Source organism: Cariama cristata, unplaced genomic scaffold (genome assembly GCF_000690535.1).
Source record: "Cariama cristata isolate BGI_N322 unplaced genomic scaffold, ASM69053v1 scaffold17759, whole genome shotgun sequence".
In the NCBI taxonomy this organism is placed as follows: Eukaryota; Metazoa; Chordata; class Aves; order Cariamiformes; family Cariamidae; genus Cariama; species Cariama cristata.
In genome coordinates, this window is record NW_009636510.1 from 7,190 (window position 1) to 24,066 (window position 16,877).

Below are 16,877 nucleotides of genomic sequence, written 5' to 3' on the forward strand. Positions count from 1 at the left end.
GTATCTTGTGTGGCTGCACTACTCTCTCTTTTTCTGTCAGTCAAGTTTCCCAGGCAGACATTGCCCTTGAATGCTCCCGTCGGAGGAAGTTTTTTCCAAAAAGTTGCTACCTGGCATCTGAAACTGATTCCAGCCACAACTCTGCCCAGCAGCAGCAATGTGATATGGCCGAGACAGTGAGCACAGTCCATTGCTCAATGTTCCTGCTACTGTACAGAAAGCTTCCGTACCATACAAGATTCCAAGTTCATGAGCCCACTGAGTTTTCTTCAGTCCCCACTGATACCTTGCATCCCTGAAAGTAAAGAGGACCAAGGAAGGAAAAAAAGATGCTGAGCAAGGAAGCAAGAAAAAAAAGACAGAAGGGAACAGTGTAAAGACAACAGAGGTGCTTGAAATGTTGAGCATTAGCTGGTTTTCATAAAATTTTCACACAGATATGTTAACTCACTAAAGCTAGGGGTTAGCCATTACAATTGTCTTCTGCTAGCCCATGGGACTAACATACTTCAGAGTTATGTGCCCCTCAACAAACCATACATCCACCTTAAATACCATCTGCAAGGACATAATAAAAATACACAAAGCAAAAAATTTGTAAACAAGGGTTAGTAGCACAGTGGTACAGTAGATTGTCAATAAAAACAATAGAAGTGTGGATACAGATTCGTCTACCTTGTGTGTAACATTATTGCCAGTTACAAGGGAGGGACTCTGTAAACTCATAATTCTGAAGTTTTGTTAATAAGCACAGAGCAACAGGTGAGTGATCCATCTACTTTTTCCAGTTCTGTGTTGGCTATTGGGATCAGCATGTGGTCCTTCAGTTTTTCAAATACCTGTTTAGGAAAGAAAACAACAGAAATCATTACATTGTATGCCTCTCTATTTTCCCTTTTCTCTAAGTATTTGCAGAATGAACAGGTGTGGATTTATCAGCAAGTGCTAAGCCATCTCATCATTTGTAATCAACACTAACATTTACAGTGTACATGGCCTTCTGGCTATGGGATTCACGCACATCAATACTGCAGTGAGGAGAACTGTTGCTACATCCAATTACGCAGAAGCAGCACCAGGGGCAGAAGAGACAACGTAATTAAATCAGTAGTGGAGATGAGAACAGAGGCCAGGCCTCCTGCCTTTCGCCATCTGATATTTCCAAGATGGGATACAACAGCACATTCTGGAAAGCACCCAATTTCAATTCCCACCGACTGCCCAGTGAGGTTGGGATGCTGGGAGTCTCCCAGGCACCCTCAGCATGGCTCTCACCTTTGCACTCTCTGGGTACTCCTCAGGGGCTCGGTGCAGCAGGACATGGCCTTTGCTGGGAATGTTTAAGTAGATGCAGTTTGCTGCGGCATCATCGGGCACAGTCAGCTTGTCATAGCGGTGGTCGCTCATCTGTTGCATGGTCTGTGGAGAGAGACACAAAGCACAGCTATTTAGACCAAACACACTAGCAGCCCCAAACAAATGGGAGAACACAGCCTTCAAAAAGTAGTTAATTGTGATTGACAAGTCAGCCAAGGGCCATTTTGCTATGCAGAAAGTAAGGAGATCTCTTTTCATCCCTGCCCTTCAAAGAAGAATCTACTAACCCTAACTGAAATAAGCAGTAGAAAACCTTTGTGAAATGTTTCCTGCCAGCAGCAGGATTAAGCAGGGCATTCGGTAAGCATCCTCCGTGGGGTCTTTTCCTCCAGGAATGCACATTGAGTATGCAAAACTCCGGCTCACATTGATGGAAACTATAGGTGCTCAGCACCTTCACAAAAAGCATCTATCATTCAATATTTATAAAATGAGCATGAATTAACACAAACAGGACAGGAACAGTTCCCAGCTTGGATATCAGCCCAATCTTAATTCTTTTCAAGGACCTCGTTTCTGCTTTCCAAGCAGTTACTCTTTCACTAAGTACCTGTGCCGGGGAGTTAGAAGGCATGTCTACGCTAATCCTCGTTCCTAAGGGGACAACACAATAACCTCCTCAGAACAGTAGAGCTTCTGAGTTTCAGAAGTTTGGTTTATAAATACAGGGCTTATACACATATTTGGATCCTGGCTGCAATTTCAGAGACAGAGACTCTCAGCACACAAGAAGCATGAGATCTCGTGTCTTGGATCAGGCTCAACTTTTTAATAGAGATGGGAAAAGCCTGGAGACAAGACAACCAACTCCCCATTGTACCGTTCCAGCTTTACATCAGCTTCACCCTGACAGAGACCGAGAATAACACAGAAATGAACAAAGCTCAAAGTCAGAAAACTCTGGTCCTACAGCCTAAGCACAAATGCAAGTGTTTCAGTTTCTCTCCTAGCCGTTCTATGTTCCCACATACATTGCAAAGATGCAAACAGAAAGAAAAGGCTTTTTTGGGGCTTAAAAATACTCACACTAATATTATCTTAAAAATAAACTGGTACTCTGTTATCAAATTTTTCAACTAAATTCCCTACAGATTTACATCACATAGCAGAGAGCAGACTAATTTTAGGCACAGTTAAGTTTATCATTAAATTATTGGCAAGGTCATTCATTTGTACTACTTACCATTCATAAAAAAATACTATAAAGAACTGAATTATAATGAGGACCTACAACATATTGGGAAGCACCAAAGGAACTCACACTTGCACGAACCTAGAGTAAGTAATTCCTTTATAGGTCTGGATATATTTTTCATGTTGTAGCCTGAGTCATCCACATCCCGTAGAGAACATGAAACTCACAATGAAGAATGCCATGCATTCTTGAGGAAGTGTTATCAGATTGTCATTGCTTGTTCCTTCTGAAGTTATGAAACTCTGAGTTCCCAAGGTCACATCTACCTCCATAAAAGGTTAATGTGTTTTTCTGGGGAAAAATCCTTGCACCTTTACTTCACCGGATGTATTTTTATTACGGTGCTTACCATGGTTGGTTTTCCTATTTATAATTTTGTTTCTGTTATGTTGCCAAGATGGATTTTATAATGCTTTCCTTGATGTTGCAGACATCTAGCAGCAGGTGACAAGCTCGCATCCACTGCAACTCTTCTCCCTGGTAACCAGAGCCAGCAGACTCATCCTCTACCTGCAGCTTCTCTAAACCTACATAATATTTTTAAGTCTCGATTAAGGAAACATATTTATTAAATCTGCACTAAAATACATGTATCAGTACAGAAAAAACCACCATGCCTGGATTTCACTCAGCTCCCAAACAGTTGTGCTTTCTCCAGTCCTTGTTGGAAACAGAATCCCAATATTGTAGGAACAGCTCATTCATCAGAAATATATTGTGAATCACTGTGAAACATTTCCATATGAAATTACGAATGAATTCTTAAGCAGAAGGGTACGGACACATCCCCCATTTATTCACTTCTGCAAAATGCTGAAGTGAGAACAGAAGCAGCAAGCAGAAGTGAAGAACAAGTGGTAGGACTCTAGCTGTGCCTCAGGAATCAGCTTTGCGGAGCCTGGGAGATGATGGCAAGGGCACGTAAGAAGGATTGTTTTCAAGATTAAAAAGCACAGAAGTGGTGGCTGAATTAAGTCAAAAACAAATGAGAAAAAATGAGTGGGAAAGTGGGATGAAGCAGCACTGGAGTTTGAGTACACAGCTGTGACAGTGGGAATGGGATCTCAGCTAGCTCCAACACTGCAAGAAAGCATTCATTAGTAACTGGAGGTTTGACAATACAAGTTTACTCTCTTCCTTGGCTCTTAAGATAAGGAAATAATACTTGCAAGCTTTCATCGCTGTTACAACTATGCCGGCATGTCAAAGTAAAATTTCAAAACCCACTTTCTTGAGAGAGTGCCCAGGCAATAACACCAAACCTGCCCCATGGGGAGGCTCTGGACACAGCAGAAATGCACCAATACGATGCAATCAGGTTATGTTAGAGACCCATGGGATTTTCCATATTTCTGTTATGTAAAATCATTGAGCACATGTGCCTAGTCAGATAGGACTCCAGGGCAGAAAAAAGAGATAAAAGCAAGGTCCTTTGATTGTATTTTCTATCAGATATACCCCCAAAATATGTATTTTTTTGAAATGATAAGTTTACACAGACTATAGTGCTTGTACAATGAATTTGCGGAGGGCTGGCTTTCTGCCCACAAACGTACGACCAGTTACGTTAAGAGGCAGGCATTTCCCGCATGCCTAGTTTTTCTGGGAATTTTCTTCAGCCTGAAGAGGGTAATTTTCATTGCGCATTCTCTCAGCCCTTAGTCATGCTTTCCTTATGTTGAAGTCATTCACATAGCCTAAAATGCCTTTTCTATAGTTTTTTACAATGTGTCCTCAGAAAACTGAGGTAATGGATAAGCTAAATAATTCTAAATATGAAGCATCATTATGCATGAAGGAAAAATGCATATGCGTTTAGGGCCTATTATCACTGACAGAGTTAAGATGACCACATGCACTTTTAACACAGGCCAAGCCTAGTTACAAATTTTCCCCCTCCATGAGGAAGGCCCCAGTCTGAGCCCTGCTGCCATCCGGGACCTACTCACATCCAGATTGCTGCAGGACAGACAGTGACCAAACCCACCACACCTGCAATGCGCCTTTGTATCTCCAACACCCCACAAATAAAACCAAACATACAGTGAATGTTCTTCTTGCTAACATGGCAACAAACACTGCGCTTAAAAATGCCCGTGTCATGTTGACAGAGAAGCAGAACTGCAGATTTTCAGGGTCTGATTTTTGTTTTGATTAGCCCCTGCTCCCCTGGCCCCCAACATTTAAAAGAAAAATCAAACCTAAGCCCAAGTCAAATGCATGTAACCCTACACCCACAGCATCATTCCCTCACCAGATTTCAGCTACCCTTTCCTAAATCCTTCAAGTCACAGTATTCTTAAAAGAAAACTATTCACTTAAAACTATTTAAGATATTTTTTCCACCCCATCTCTTTTCCTTCTTTCCAAGTTTGGCCTGTTTTACTCTGATGCTTAAGTAACATTTGGTCTGGGGTACAGAGCAAATTGGAATATTTTAATCCAAGAGATTGAAAGTTATAAGAAAAGATTAAGCGACATCGAGATTTTGCCTACAACGATGAAAATGAGGTATTTTTGTGGAGCAGGGCAACTAGTACTGATGAGAAGAATAACTCAGCAATACGCAGCCACATCCCCCAGGCTGGCTGGGAGTTTGGAAGGGCAGCATGTTTCTCTTCTGCTTGGAGGAAGGACCACCTGTCTGGGAACAACATCAGGCTTATGCCCTTACACACTTAAGGCAAAAGATGAGGACAGGCACCTGGCCAGTACCATTGCCATCTGACTGACTGACTGACAAAGCTAAATCATTGCTTGCTACCTGGAAAATACCGCTGATTACCAAACTTGCCATTTTTTAATGCTTGCAGAACCTGGAAGAGCTTCTTTTATAGTGCTGCATGATAGTGGTCTCTAGCCCCTTGTAAGAGGTGACAATATCCCACTTCTGGATCCTAACACAGGGACTGGAGGCAACAGATTTGGTGGGTGGTTCCTGGGAACCTCAACTCATCAGCTGTCATACAGAGCAATACCACCTACAGCACTGCCCCAGGAGTCTGTCCAGTTCACTTTTGAACGTGCAGCAAGGTAGCTTCAGAGTTCAGACACATACTACATGAGGAAGCATTTCTTTGCCTTCAGAGCTCCCCTGGTTCTTGCACTGGAAGAGGCAGCGAACAATTGATCCCCGATCACCTTTTCCACATCATTCCTGATTTTATAGGCACCTATGATCCCATCTTAGTTGTCTCTTTTTTCCAGGTTATAGTCATAGCTTGCTTAGTTTGTCTCCTTAGGCAAGTTGTTCCAGGTATCTGTCCATCCTTATTGCACTTTTCTGAATCTTTCCAGTTCTACTCTACCTTTGTTTTTTATAATGAAGGGATTGTGCATGCAAAGTGCACACAACAGCCAACATGCAGATGCACCACAGCTTTAATCAGTGGCATAATGATGTTCTCCATTTGGTTTTCAGCTGAGCTGGCAATTTCAATAAGCCCAGGATCTTATTTCTGTGGTAATGATCAGTCAGAGCACATTATTTTGATGCAATGTTCACATTGCCATTCTCCCTGTCCCTGCTGCACATCACTTTACACTTATCTACGCTGAATTTCATTCATTGTTTTATTGCCCTGTCTCTGTCTATTAAGTTCCTTTCTTGCTTCTTCATATTTGGAGAAACAATGGGCACTGGACAGAGAAAGCAGCAGCCTTAGGGTTTAATGCAAGAAAGCACAGGACAGAGCATGGCTGGCGAGCTATGCCACAGCGCTACGCGCCTGGGCGCAGGGACTCAGCCTGCCGTACAAACCACGCCACTCAACAGCTTCTCAGAGCTTCCCTGAAATGCAGCAGTGCCAACAGTGACCATAAACAGTTGGCCAGGTTGACCAGAGTGGACAGAAGAGCAGAGCTAGAAAAGCCAGTGATCTTGCTTCAATGTCAAGATCTATCAGGAGTGTCACCCCTGAAATGCAGAAAGGCAGAAGAAACAACAGCGGGGTAGACTTAGTAGGAAGGGGACAAGACAGTCACTTTGAGCAGCATAAGTCACAGTAGAATGATCTCAGCTCCTTGTCAGGTACTGAAAAGCCTGCTAGAGATACAGGATAGAATAGCATAGAAACTATGGATGCAAACTGCATTCGAGATCTGTTTGAAACCAGCAATGCCCCAGTCTGCCATCGTCAATACACCAAATTTCTTAGCCCATACGCAACCAGAGCGTTACTTTAATTTCTACCTACCACCCACGCTCTCACAGCAGCTGGGCTTTGGGCTTTTCCTCCCTGCTGCACCCTCTCAGTCATGTTTTCCAGAAGGCAGAGCTCTTTAAGCAACCTCTCCCACCCTGCTCCTCGGCTTTTCCTGGCGCAGGACACCTTTTGCATCACCGCAGATGTGACAAGTACCATGTGCTGTTCAGGTGGACACCTGTGCTGCTCTGCCCCTCTGAACCACCTTGCGTCATGGCCACGCTGTCACCTGCCTGCCAGCTCTGCCCAGGGACTGCTGCAAAGGGAAACCACGACGTGAGGAGGGGAAAAGGAAGCGGCTTATATACGTCGTGGCTTTCAGTCAAGAAGGCGACAGGACAAACATCCTGTCTTTTGGAACAGGAACCCAGGGAGAGAATAGTCAAAGGGGAAAAAAAAGCAGCAAAGGAATAGAAACATGAGTCCCCATTTACGCAAGTCAAATGACATCTTCTCAGTCAGCCTCTGACCCAGCTCCTGCGGCTGACAGCCTTACCGGTGACGACAAATATGTATTAAAAGGGACACCTTCCTCACCCTTTAAAAAAAGAACAAACAAACAAAAAACAGACTAATACAACAGTCTCTATTCTATAAATAGAGTCTGTATCTTCTGAAAGACTAGATTCTTCTGCATATATGCAAACTGAACAGCACTGACATTCAGTTAAGTGCATTATGTTTATTACAACATCTAACTGATTAAAGAAAAACACAACTAGTTGCCTTTTTAAAGTAGCAAGTCATCTGGTAGTTAGTGAAGACCTGCATCCTCCGAGATGCTGTACACTCCTAATTCATAAAGGAATGGAAAATCAGAAGCAGCTAAAGAAAAATGCACACAATTTTTTGAATCGACTAATTTTTCTATCTATAAGGCTGAGAGCAGCAAAGTCTTGCTTTTTAATTTTTATTTTTAGGGGAAAGTTGTCAATTGTTATCTGGATTTCACTAACCTTTCTTTGTCGCTGCATTACAGAAAAGTCAGCATTCATCTGCACTTTCTGCTAATTCCCTACTTGATGTCATCCTCTTTGGGTTATTAATATTAGTAATCATTTCCACAGCAACCCATTGTGATATCGTAAACAGAGGATTATGACTTCACGTGGGGAATAAGCAGAGGCACAGATGATGAATTCTTAAGGAAGAAGAGATAATGTTTTCATGCAAACTTGTGCCTGACTAGAAAAGACAGACACTATACAGACAATAGGAAGAGCAGATTTAGCCGAGCCTTTTCATACTGCCCAGGGGTATGGGCTACTTTCTAAGAACACCAGATAGATGAAGTTTTCCCTTAGGTGCCCATTCTGGAGGTGCTTCTGGGGCAGAGCTGGCAACCTCTCAGCTTTATGACGGCACTATAACCCTGCTCTCATGCAGGGAAACAGTACTCGGCTTTTTAAAGCTGGCACACTACAGAGACTTCAGTTATACAAGATGGAATAAGAACAAAAGGCATTTAATCACAGGAATGGGGGCAACTGCCAATCCTAGAACAACTCCTTGCGCCCAAGTCTTTAAAAGCAGTGCTCTGATCATAGCTCTGGATACAGATCAAGGGTCTAGTTGCCCAAGAGACTCCTTTCTATTTTATCCTTAAGATGTGGTTTTGATAAGCCTCCCTTGACCTCTGTCAAAACAGCTGCATTTGCAGTAGCGTCTTTCAGGGAATAAGGGGATGAATGAGCAGCTTCACTCCCAGCAGAAGGTATTCAATGGGAGTCAAGAACAAGGTAGAGCAATCACATCCAACCTTTTATCCACAGCAGGAAAAAAAAAAAAGGTATTTGCTGAAGTCATGGTATTGCACTACTGTACATATTCTGATACACTCCTAACCGTAATGAAATTCCATTGACTAATGAGGTCAGAGCCTGGGATACCAAGGACGAGCTCAGAAGTGCAGATGTCACCACCGCTCTGGGTCCTGCTGGGACAGGTCTGCCCAGGAGATGCGAGGAGTTACAAGCTGAGCTGTGTTACCTGCTCTGTCTCGCACCCTGCCTGGCAATGCCACTCAGCCCTGACATCTGCCATGGCCACGCTGCCCCTGTAATTAGCATCTGTTCCTCTGAAATGACCAACTGAAATGCCAGACGGTTCACGCAACTCCGTTACCCCAGATCTCATAAGGAATGCCCCAGACAGAGCTGACCACAGGGATTAAGCTCAGGCCATATTGTGGGATGAGTGCTCTTCACATTGCAGCCCTCATCCCTAGGATTTCCCCTTACCACGCTGGATCTCCTACCTTCCTTCCAGGTCCTCTGCTCCCTTCTGAGATCCATCAGCCACCACCAGGCACCCTGTATTACCTGAGAGCAGCGTGTTCACATCAAGGCTTTCTCTACCAGTCCCACGGGGAGACCCTGGGACTAGTCCTTTGGAGAGAGCCTGACATCAGAGCCTACCCAAAGGACAACTTCATTTCCCAGCAGGTGAGAGAATGTCATCATTAGCAGGCACTTGCTACAAATAAAACACATACTGCTTGCAAGGGAATAGTTGAGCTTGCCAAAGCTGGGAACATCATGTGTAACCCTCAGATCCTTTGGGATCACTACCGAATTATCCAAAGGGTGACAGAGAATGGTTTGACCACAGACAAAGCTGCTTAAACCAAGGACTGTGTCCACCATCATCTGCTGCTGTCCAAGTCTTCGCTCATCACAGAAAGCGGAGAGGATTTGTGCTCTGTACCAGCCAACACCAACAGCCAAAGGACAGAAACGCAGCTTTTCAGGATTTACTATAGAGTGAGACAGTACAGAAAGAAGTGCATAACAGATGCTGTGTCATGGTTCCCATCGTCACCTTGCCTAGCGTTTGCCTTTGCTACTGGAACCTGAACTGGATTATGTCCTGGGCCAGTTCCTGCTCTTCTGCTGTCCCAGCAAGTCCCCAGGTGTGCCTTGCTGTGTCCTTCGTTGTGGAAAAAGCGGTGCAGAATGTTCACCCACAGCACTGCCCTGTCACCTTGCTACGCTGGGGCCGGCACCATCACAGCCCAAATTTGTCCTCATTCACGCTCAAGGTAAAGGTCAGCAACTCCAAGAGAGCAGGATTAGAGCCCAAAGGTGACATGTTTGGAGGAAATCCTGGCCTCACTGAGGGAACAGAAAAATAATCCCAGGCTTTCCCAGCTCAACAGCCATGGCCAATGTTCAACTATGGAATTATGCATACAGAATTATGAACGGGTTTAACTACAAAAAGGAATTAAATGCATGCTGAAAACAGCAGAGGGAAGTTAAAATTTCAGATGTGATAGCTACTATAGTCCCTGATACTTTCTGCAGTTAATTTGTCTCTCTCTTTCACCCAGTTTCCTCAAGTGCCACTTTTCAGCTGCAGCCCAAATAAATATTCTACACTTGCCAGAGCCTGAAGAGGATTTCACGGTTAAAATGTCACTTCTGATTTATTATCTGCTTCTAGCATGTGCTCTATAATCCTAAACTCTGTGCACTCATTTCCTAGCTCACTTACAGCGCTTTACATTACACACACCGCACTCAACTCAGGATCAATTGCACTCTGCCATATGTGAGCACCAGATGCAATTTCCTTTTCTATTTTTAAAGTATTGTAAGGATATATAAGTTGCACCAGTAAGAACAATCAAGAAAAATTTCTCTTTCAAATAAGATTGTTAGTAGGAAGACAAATCCTATTTTAAATAAAAAATGTTAGCATAGCATGACGTAGCAGTTCACTTGTTGCCTGACAAGGCAGGCTACAGAATGAAAACAACTACCAGAGATGGTTAAAGACAGCTTAATCATCTTGCTTGTATGATTGCACTTCCAGGCATGAAAAATGGCAACAACAAAGGAGAGGTTTAAAATAACAAGCTATCACAATAAAGGAGTGGCATGCTGGGCTGTGCCAGGCAAATGACTCAGTGGAAGCTCAGGGGACCGTACTGCCACACAGACTGCGATGGGCAACGAGAGGAATAGCTGACAGCACCGCTATAGCTCAGTCTGGTGAAATCCAGGGAGCAGCTTTTAATTCTGACTACCAGTGCCTCATAGAGATCCTCTTGCAATTACATTTCCACAAAATTGCAAGAAGCCGATTACCAACTGAAATTTTTTTCTTCGGAGGCAAGTGAACAAATACAAAGAAATCACTGAGGTCAAAAAGCAAGAATTCAAATGTCAGAGGAAGCTAATGATAAGCAGCACTGCCAACTCCATCATTTCCAAGATGGATGCTTTACCTATTTGTTTTCCAATAATTTCTCTGAAGAGATGATTTAGACTCCTGGAGGAACAGCTAGAGGTTCCCCAGGATGACAGTGGATTTGGATCCAATACACTGAGCAAGAAACACACTCTGGGTAACCTCATATGTTGCTCTGACTGTGACGTGGTTGCCTGACAGGACCTGCCAGGTCGCTAGGAGCACGAGAAAGGCACATGCTATGGCACAAAACTGCTGCTCCGGGTTGTAGTCCCTAACCTCAGCTGGCAGGGTGCGAGCAAACATGACCGTCACACACATTTAAACGTGCTGCTGAATGTCCAATGCAGAGAAACACACTGAAAACCGACAAAATGTCCAATGCAGAGAAACACACTGAAAACTGACATAGTTGATTTATTTTTTTTAAAAGATAACTTAACAGTCTTTCTTGGTGGATATCTTGTTAATTACCACCTTCTTTTAAAAAATGTATCTGCTTTTTACTGTACCTTGATTAATGCTGGTATTTACTTGATGGCTAGTTACTAGCAACATTTAATCAGCTTATCCAAAAACTATTTTTGGCTACAATAGCTAAATTGATGCACCGCAACACGATTAGCCAAGCTGTGCAAAAGGCTTTAATCAAACTGATGAGTTCTCAGATTAGTCTTGGCTCAAGTTCAAATTGCAGCTCTGAGCAACCAGTATTGTACTTGAATTTTGCTCATGTTTATAAACACTCTATACAAGTGTAGGGCTGTCTGGATATCTGCAAACTTCATCAAGCTGCTGCTCACGATGTAGTTCGAGTTTGAGCTTGAATATTTGGGATAGTGCATATTTCACAGGGAAAGACGCAGGGCAGTTTCCATCCCAGACTAAATCAATCTCACAACAGACCTTTACAACCAAAACCATTTGTCCTAAGTTTCCCAGGGGAGAAGACAGGGGTGATAAGCTGGGAATGTGCTCACTGAGCTTCACAAAGCAATTTCTAATAAAAGAGTAAGTTTGCTCATTCATTTGAGCAAGCTGTCAAACTTAAAGCCACTTCAAACTATGTGGGAAGCCAAGGGACCATCCTCTGGTTTAAGAGCTCCCCAACCTCACGTGGAACAATCGGGCTGCCATCCTATTCCCTTAATTGCTGCCAGGCTGCAAGTCTAAGTCAGCCAGGACTGCACTTTCCTGGCCTCCATAATTCAACCCATGTCCAGCAGGAGAGATTCTGAGACTTGAAATGTTGGTTTTATCTTAGCTGGGGACTGAGACATTTTTTTATCTTGTCACAGTTCAAGATTTAAAGAAAAAAAAAACCAACCAAAACCACCAAGTCTCTGCTGAGCTCTGATAGTAAAAATGATGCTGCTGGGAAAGGAACAGTCCTAGGATTATGCCCATGAGGAAAACGTGTAAGATCTGAAAAGCAAAAGTGCAATGAAATATCACAGCACGGCAGTAAGGACAAGAAGTCTCTCAGGCCTCCATCGTGCAAATATTTAAGGATGTTTTAAAGCAATAAATATCACTAGCTTACTGAAGCCAAGGAGGTGTACAAGTTATGCAGGATGGGTTCCTAAGCTCTTTGGGGGCCAGGGATGTTTATTTCAGAGTTACATAGTATTTCTGTTGTAAATGTTCTGCCTGGCACAGGTTCAGATCAGTAGCCTTGGGCACTGGTAGCGGTGCTGTTCGTAAAAATAATTCACGCTTTAGAATCAGGGCAAGAGATACTAGTCGGTTGCATAAGCTGCATTTAAACTGAGCAGATTTCAGAGAGCTTTCTCACTAGTACAGCAGAGCTATCTCCACTACTCCTCATTTATTCTAAGGGACACACAGCTTGCTTCCTCCACGCATTAGTGATCACGTTGCATCAAGGAGGTTTCTGCAAAGCCAAAGACCAAAGCCTGCACTTAGGTTCTTATTTATTGGCAAAAGAATCAGTATAATCATAAGCTGAAAATTTAAGACTCGTTGCCATGGCAGAAAAGGACTTGCTGATGTCACTGAAAAGTAAATTTTGGTTTAACCTTTGAGGTCAAGTCCTGATGAAAATGTGGAAGACGCTTAGCTGCAATGCTTTCAGACATGCTCTGGATTACCTGCATCTCAAACCAAAGTGTGCAGCATGGTAGGTCCTAATTTATCAAGAGGGACAAACTCACTCAAGCTTCACTCTAGGTAGAGTCTCAGTTGCGCTTTGCTGTTTTGGTGCCCCAGCCAAAGTTTCTGCTGCAAAGCATCAGTGCCTGCAGCTATGCTACTGTGAAGAAGCAGAGACAGTGCGCTCTCAGGTGAGCTGTCTCATTGCCTATATGCGTAATGAGATTCATGGCCTCGGATGTCTCTGTGCCCACATCTCTGAAATAGCTTAATTTGGTAGATCTGCTCTGAACACACCCAGCAGGCAGGAAAGCTACCAAGCCCAGTGCAAACCACAGCAGCAATAAACATTTCCTATTGAGGATGATGGTGGAAGTACAGCGTTGACCTGCTACACAACGGATACTGGTTTGCAAGTCTGCCAGGGAAGAGACCCAGATTCACAAGGCCTCTGAGCCCCACGGTTCAAACTCACACCTCCCACTTAAAAGGAAAATGTTCAGAGACTGAAATTGTTGGTCAGGCAGCGGTGAGACTACTCTCCTTTCTGCTGAAGCCATGCTGTTATGAGACCCTCATGCGACCAGATAGGAAAAAGCATGACCAGGAAGAAACTTGATTTTGCAGCCAGGTGATGGAGGAAGGAGGGATGGGGAGTCCTGGACTCTGGTCCCTGTGGTTGGAGTTACAGATTTTATCCAGAAAGTCTACACTGCAAAACGTGTACACAGGTCATCTTTGCAACAGGGATCAGACCTCTCTCCCTCCTTCTTCATGCCAAAACTTTTACTTCCCCTCTGGCAATTTTAAAAGCCATGTTTCCTCATGGCAACATCTGAAATAAGTATCTCCACTGCTCTGATAATATCTCCTTCCTCCCTCCTATCACAAAATTATCACCTTTTTAGTAAACACAGCTGTAAGTAATAACCTGTATAATCCATTTATTTCCTGAAGATCACTAAAGCTAAATTAACATCACTGTTCTCTTGCCTGGTATAAACATTCTTCATGGTTTGCACATACAAGAGACCCTGAGATACACTAATTTCCTCTTTCACTGATCTGTATCTATTTTAAAATTCCAGCATCCTTGAGCAAAGATTAAAAACAAACAAAAAACCCACCAAGTTTGTTGTTTAGAAAATTTTCGTATGTGCTTTACCTTGAGGGCTTTCTGTGCAGCTTCACTTGATCCGATAGCAATCAAGTTTGGTCCAGCCATGCTGCAAAAGCTCTTCAGATGCAAAGAATCATGAACAGGGACTGTGGAGACTGCATAATCCTGTATGGGAGCAAAGAATGTTTGCTGTAAATATTTTTAACTTTTCCTAGTTCCATAATTATATTGAGATGTTCCATAATTAATTTTACTCTCTGCAAATTAACAATAGCAACATATCCCAGGGCACAGTGCCTACTGTTTAAGTACGACATACCCCCCTGGACCAGCTTGTCTTGTCTGGTGCACTGGAGTAAAATACAGAACACGTTTCAAATATTACTATTGTTGCAACTGTAAAGATAAAGTTGATATGCTCTCAAATAATAACAGCCTCTCACTAACCAAGTTACTTTTATGCAGTGATCTCATATTTCAGATCGAACTTCAGGATCTGTGACTTTAGAGGATGCTCAAACCTCTTCAGTAACTTGTCTCTTTTTTTTTTTTTTTAAATAAGTCCTAAATAACGCACTTGAGTATGACAAACATCTTGGCCAGTATAATTTTTAAGTTGGTTCAGTGGATGACAGCTTATACTTCCTGTGGTATGAATGAATCTAACAAACCTTAAACGTGTCAGCCAGAATTTCTGCACCACGTTGATTTGTCCGCCTGGAAAGACCCACAAAAAATTCTCTACCTGGAGTGAAAAAATGAAGGGTGAAACAGTTACAGCATTTTTTTTTTTTTTAAGCCTTCCAAAAAAAAAAGAAATAATCACCACATCAGCTCCTTCATCAGTATACATTTTAAAAACAGGCCAGCTTTAGAGACATTCTAAAGCAATCTTTCATGGATATAATTTTCTATCTTTCTCTTCTCAAGTTGAGTAGTAAAACTGAAAATTCAGCATAGGAGAAAGCAACCTGCAATTGCGAGCTGATAATTTAAAGCAATTATCTTTTTCCAGAAGATACATTTCACCAGGAGCATAAATAGCTTCCTCTTCTAAAGCTCTGCAATGGTCATTGAGTCAGGAAAGAGAACAGCTGGGCTGGATTAGTACAGCACTGATTGACCATTTCCCTCTTCCTCTGAGATTTCCTCTGGTCTTGAAGGCAGCTCTGCAGCCGCCGGCATCCTCCAGCTCCAGAGAAAATCAGTGCTGGATCTGCACTGCCTTAGAAAGGCCTCCCTTCCTGGTCTGCCTCTTTTGAGACCTTTTTTTCCCCTTGGTGAACTAAGGCAAGCAGCCAGTCTACTGTGATGCTGATCAAAATAAACAGGCTCATTCAGCGCAGGCGGGGAGCGAGCGTGTGTGCAGCTGATGTGAGAAAATGCCTAATAGGTTTAATGACATAAAAAAATACAGTCAGTATCTTCATCTTTGAAGTCAACCATGCATATAAGTTGTCTAGCACATGACATCTGGCAGGCAATTTCACCACTTTTTCCATAAACTAAAAATGTATTTTTTGCATTTGATTCATTGAACTACTGATAATTGACTGCATCAAGATTTTACAACTCCTGAAAATGAGTCTGGTGAACATAGCTGCTTGTAATAAGAAATATGAAACAACTGCAGACAGTTCACTACTAGAAAGCATTTTTCTTATTGGCACTTTACAAGCTAAAATAAAATTTGTATGCACAGTGCTGCTCTTTGTACTTTGTGTACTGCTACTTCAGGCATTAAGCAGGACATCAAGGGTTGCATTGAAAATTCATCTCTTGGCTACCTTTGTGACACTTAGTAAACAACTGATTTAACAAACAGCATGAACGACATTTTATTATGCAGACGACAGATAACATGCGGTCTTCAAGGCAATCAGAATATCAGCAAACTCACTACCACTATACCTGTAAATAAGACATCTCCACCATCCAAGGTTGCGTTTTCATCTACCATCTCTACTATATTGAGGTTGAGGCTTTCTAGTACTTTCTTCATGGCTTCAACCTGTTTAAAAGAAAGTTGTTTAGAACATATTGTATCATTGAAAAACTCAAAAACTACCAGAAATACATATCATTAATAAGAATTAAAGTCTTTTAATGCGCCTTTAGCAAGACGGATGGTCGGGTCCTTTGTGTCCCTGCCCATTGCAGTTCCGCAACTCTCCCCAGAGGCCTTTGTGGTCTGGAGGGGATGGGGTGTCAAGCAGCAGTGATCAGGCTCTTGCCTTTGCATGGGAACCACACACCATCCAGGGGAGACAGACAAGGGGTCCAAAGGGCATGTTAAGTCTGGTACCTCTGCACCGTAATACCCTCTCTTGCAAATCCTGTCCCTTGGATTTGAGCAGAAAAAAAGCACCAGAGGAGCGACCTTCTCTCCTTCTGCACTGCTCAGACACAAGACGTGGCTCTACCACCCATGGAGGTGACAGCTCTACCCCAAGCCCCTCTTCAGTCAAGGGAAAAAAAAAAAATCCCCAATTCAGTAAATGTTCATTTTGTTTATGGTTTTGCAACTTTACTGAGCACTAGTTCTCCTTGCATTTTTGAGCTACTTTGCTTCAGAATTGCAAGACCTTTCACATCTGCTGTGTGGTTGGCTGCTCGCCGCAGAGCGCCGCACACGTGGCAGGGAGACTGCGGCGGTCGAGCCCGTTTCCCGCTG

General features: G+C 43.0%; 1 protein-coding gene across 1 annotated transcript; it reads right to left on the reverse strand.

The window, feature by feature from the left end:
• Window positions 1-259: 259 nt before the first annotated feature.
• Window positions 260-16,214, reverse strand: DDAH1 (dimethylarginine dimethylaminohydrolase 1). Its single transcript, XM_009707943.1, has 5 exons — window positions 16,115-16,214; window positions 14,875-14,948; window positions 14,249-14,368; window positions 1,276-1,419; window positions 260-839 (listed from the first exon to the last, which is right to left on the reverse strand). Exons 1-5 carry the CDS (start codon window positions 16,203-16,205, stop codon window positions 723-725), a joined length of 546 nt encoding a protein of 181 aa, XP_009706245.1. The 5' UTR covers window positions 16,206-16,214; the 3' UTR covers window positions 260-722.
• Window positions 16,215-16,877: the final 663 nt, after the last annotated feature.

Excerpts from the sequence above, each read along its gene's own strand:
- DDAH1 (XM_009707943.1), bottom strand. The coding sequence starts at position 16,205 with ATGAAGAAAGTACTAGAAAGCCTCAACCTCAATATAGTAGAGATGGTA. Across the intron at positions 14,949-16,114 it reads TGGAGATGTCTTATTTACAG|GTAGAGAATTTTTTGTGGGT; the intron begins GTATAGTGGTAG and ends TTTTCACTCCAG. Across the intron at positions 840-1,275 it reads AGTACCCAGAGAGTGCAAAG|GTATTTGAAAAACTGAAGGA; the intron begins GTGAGAGCCATG and ends TTTCCTAAACAG.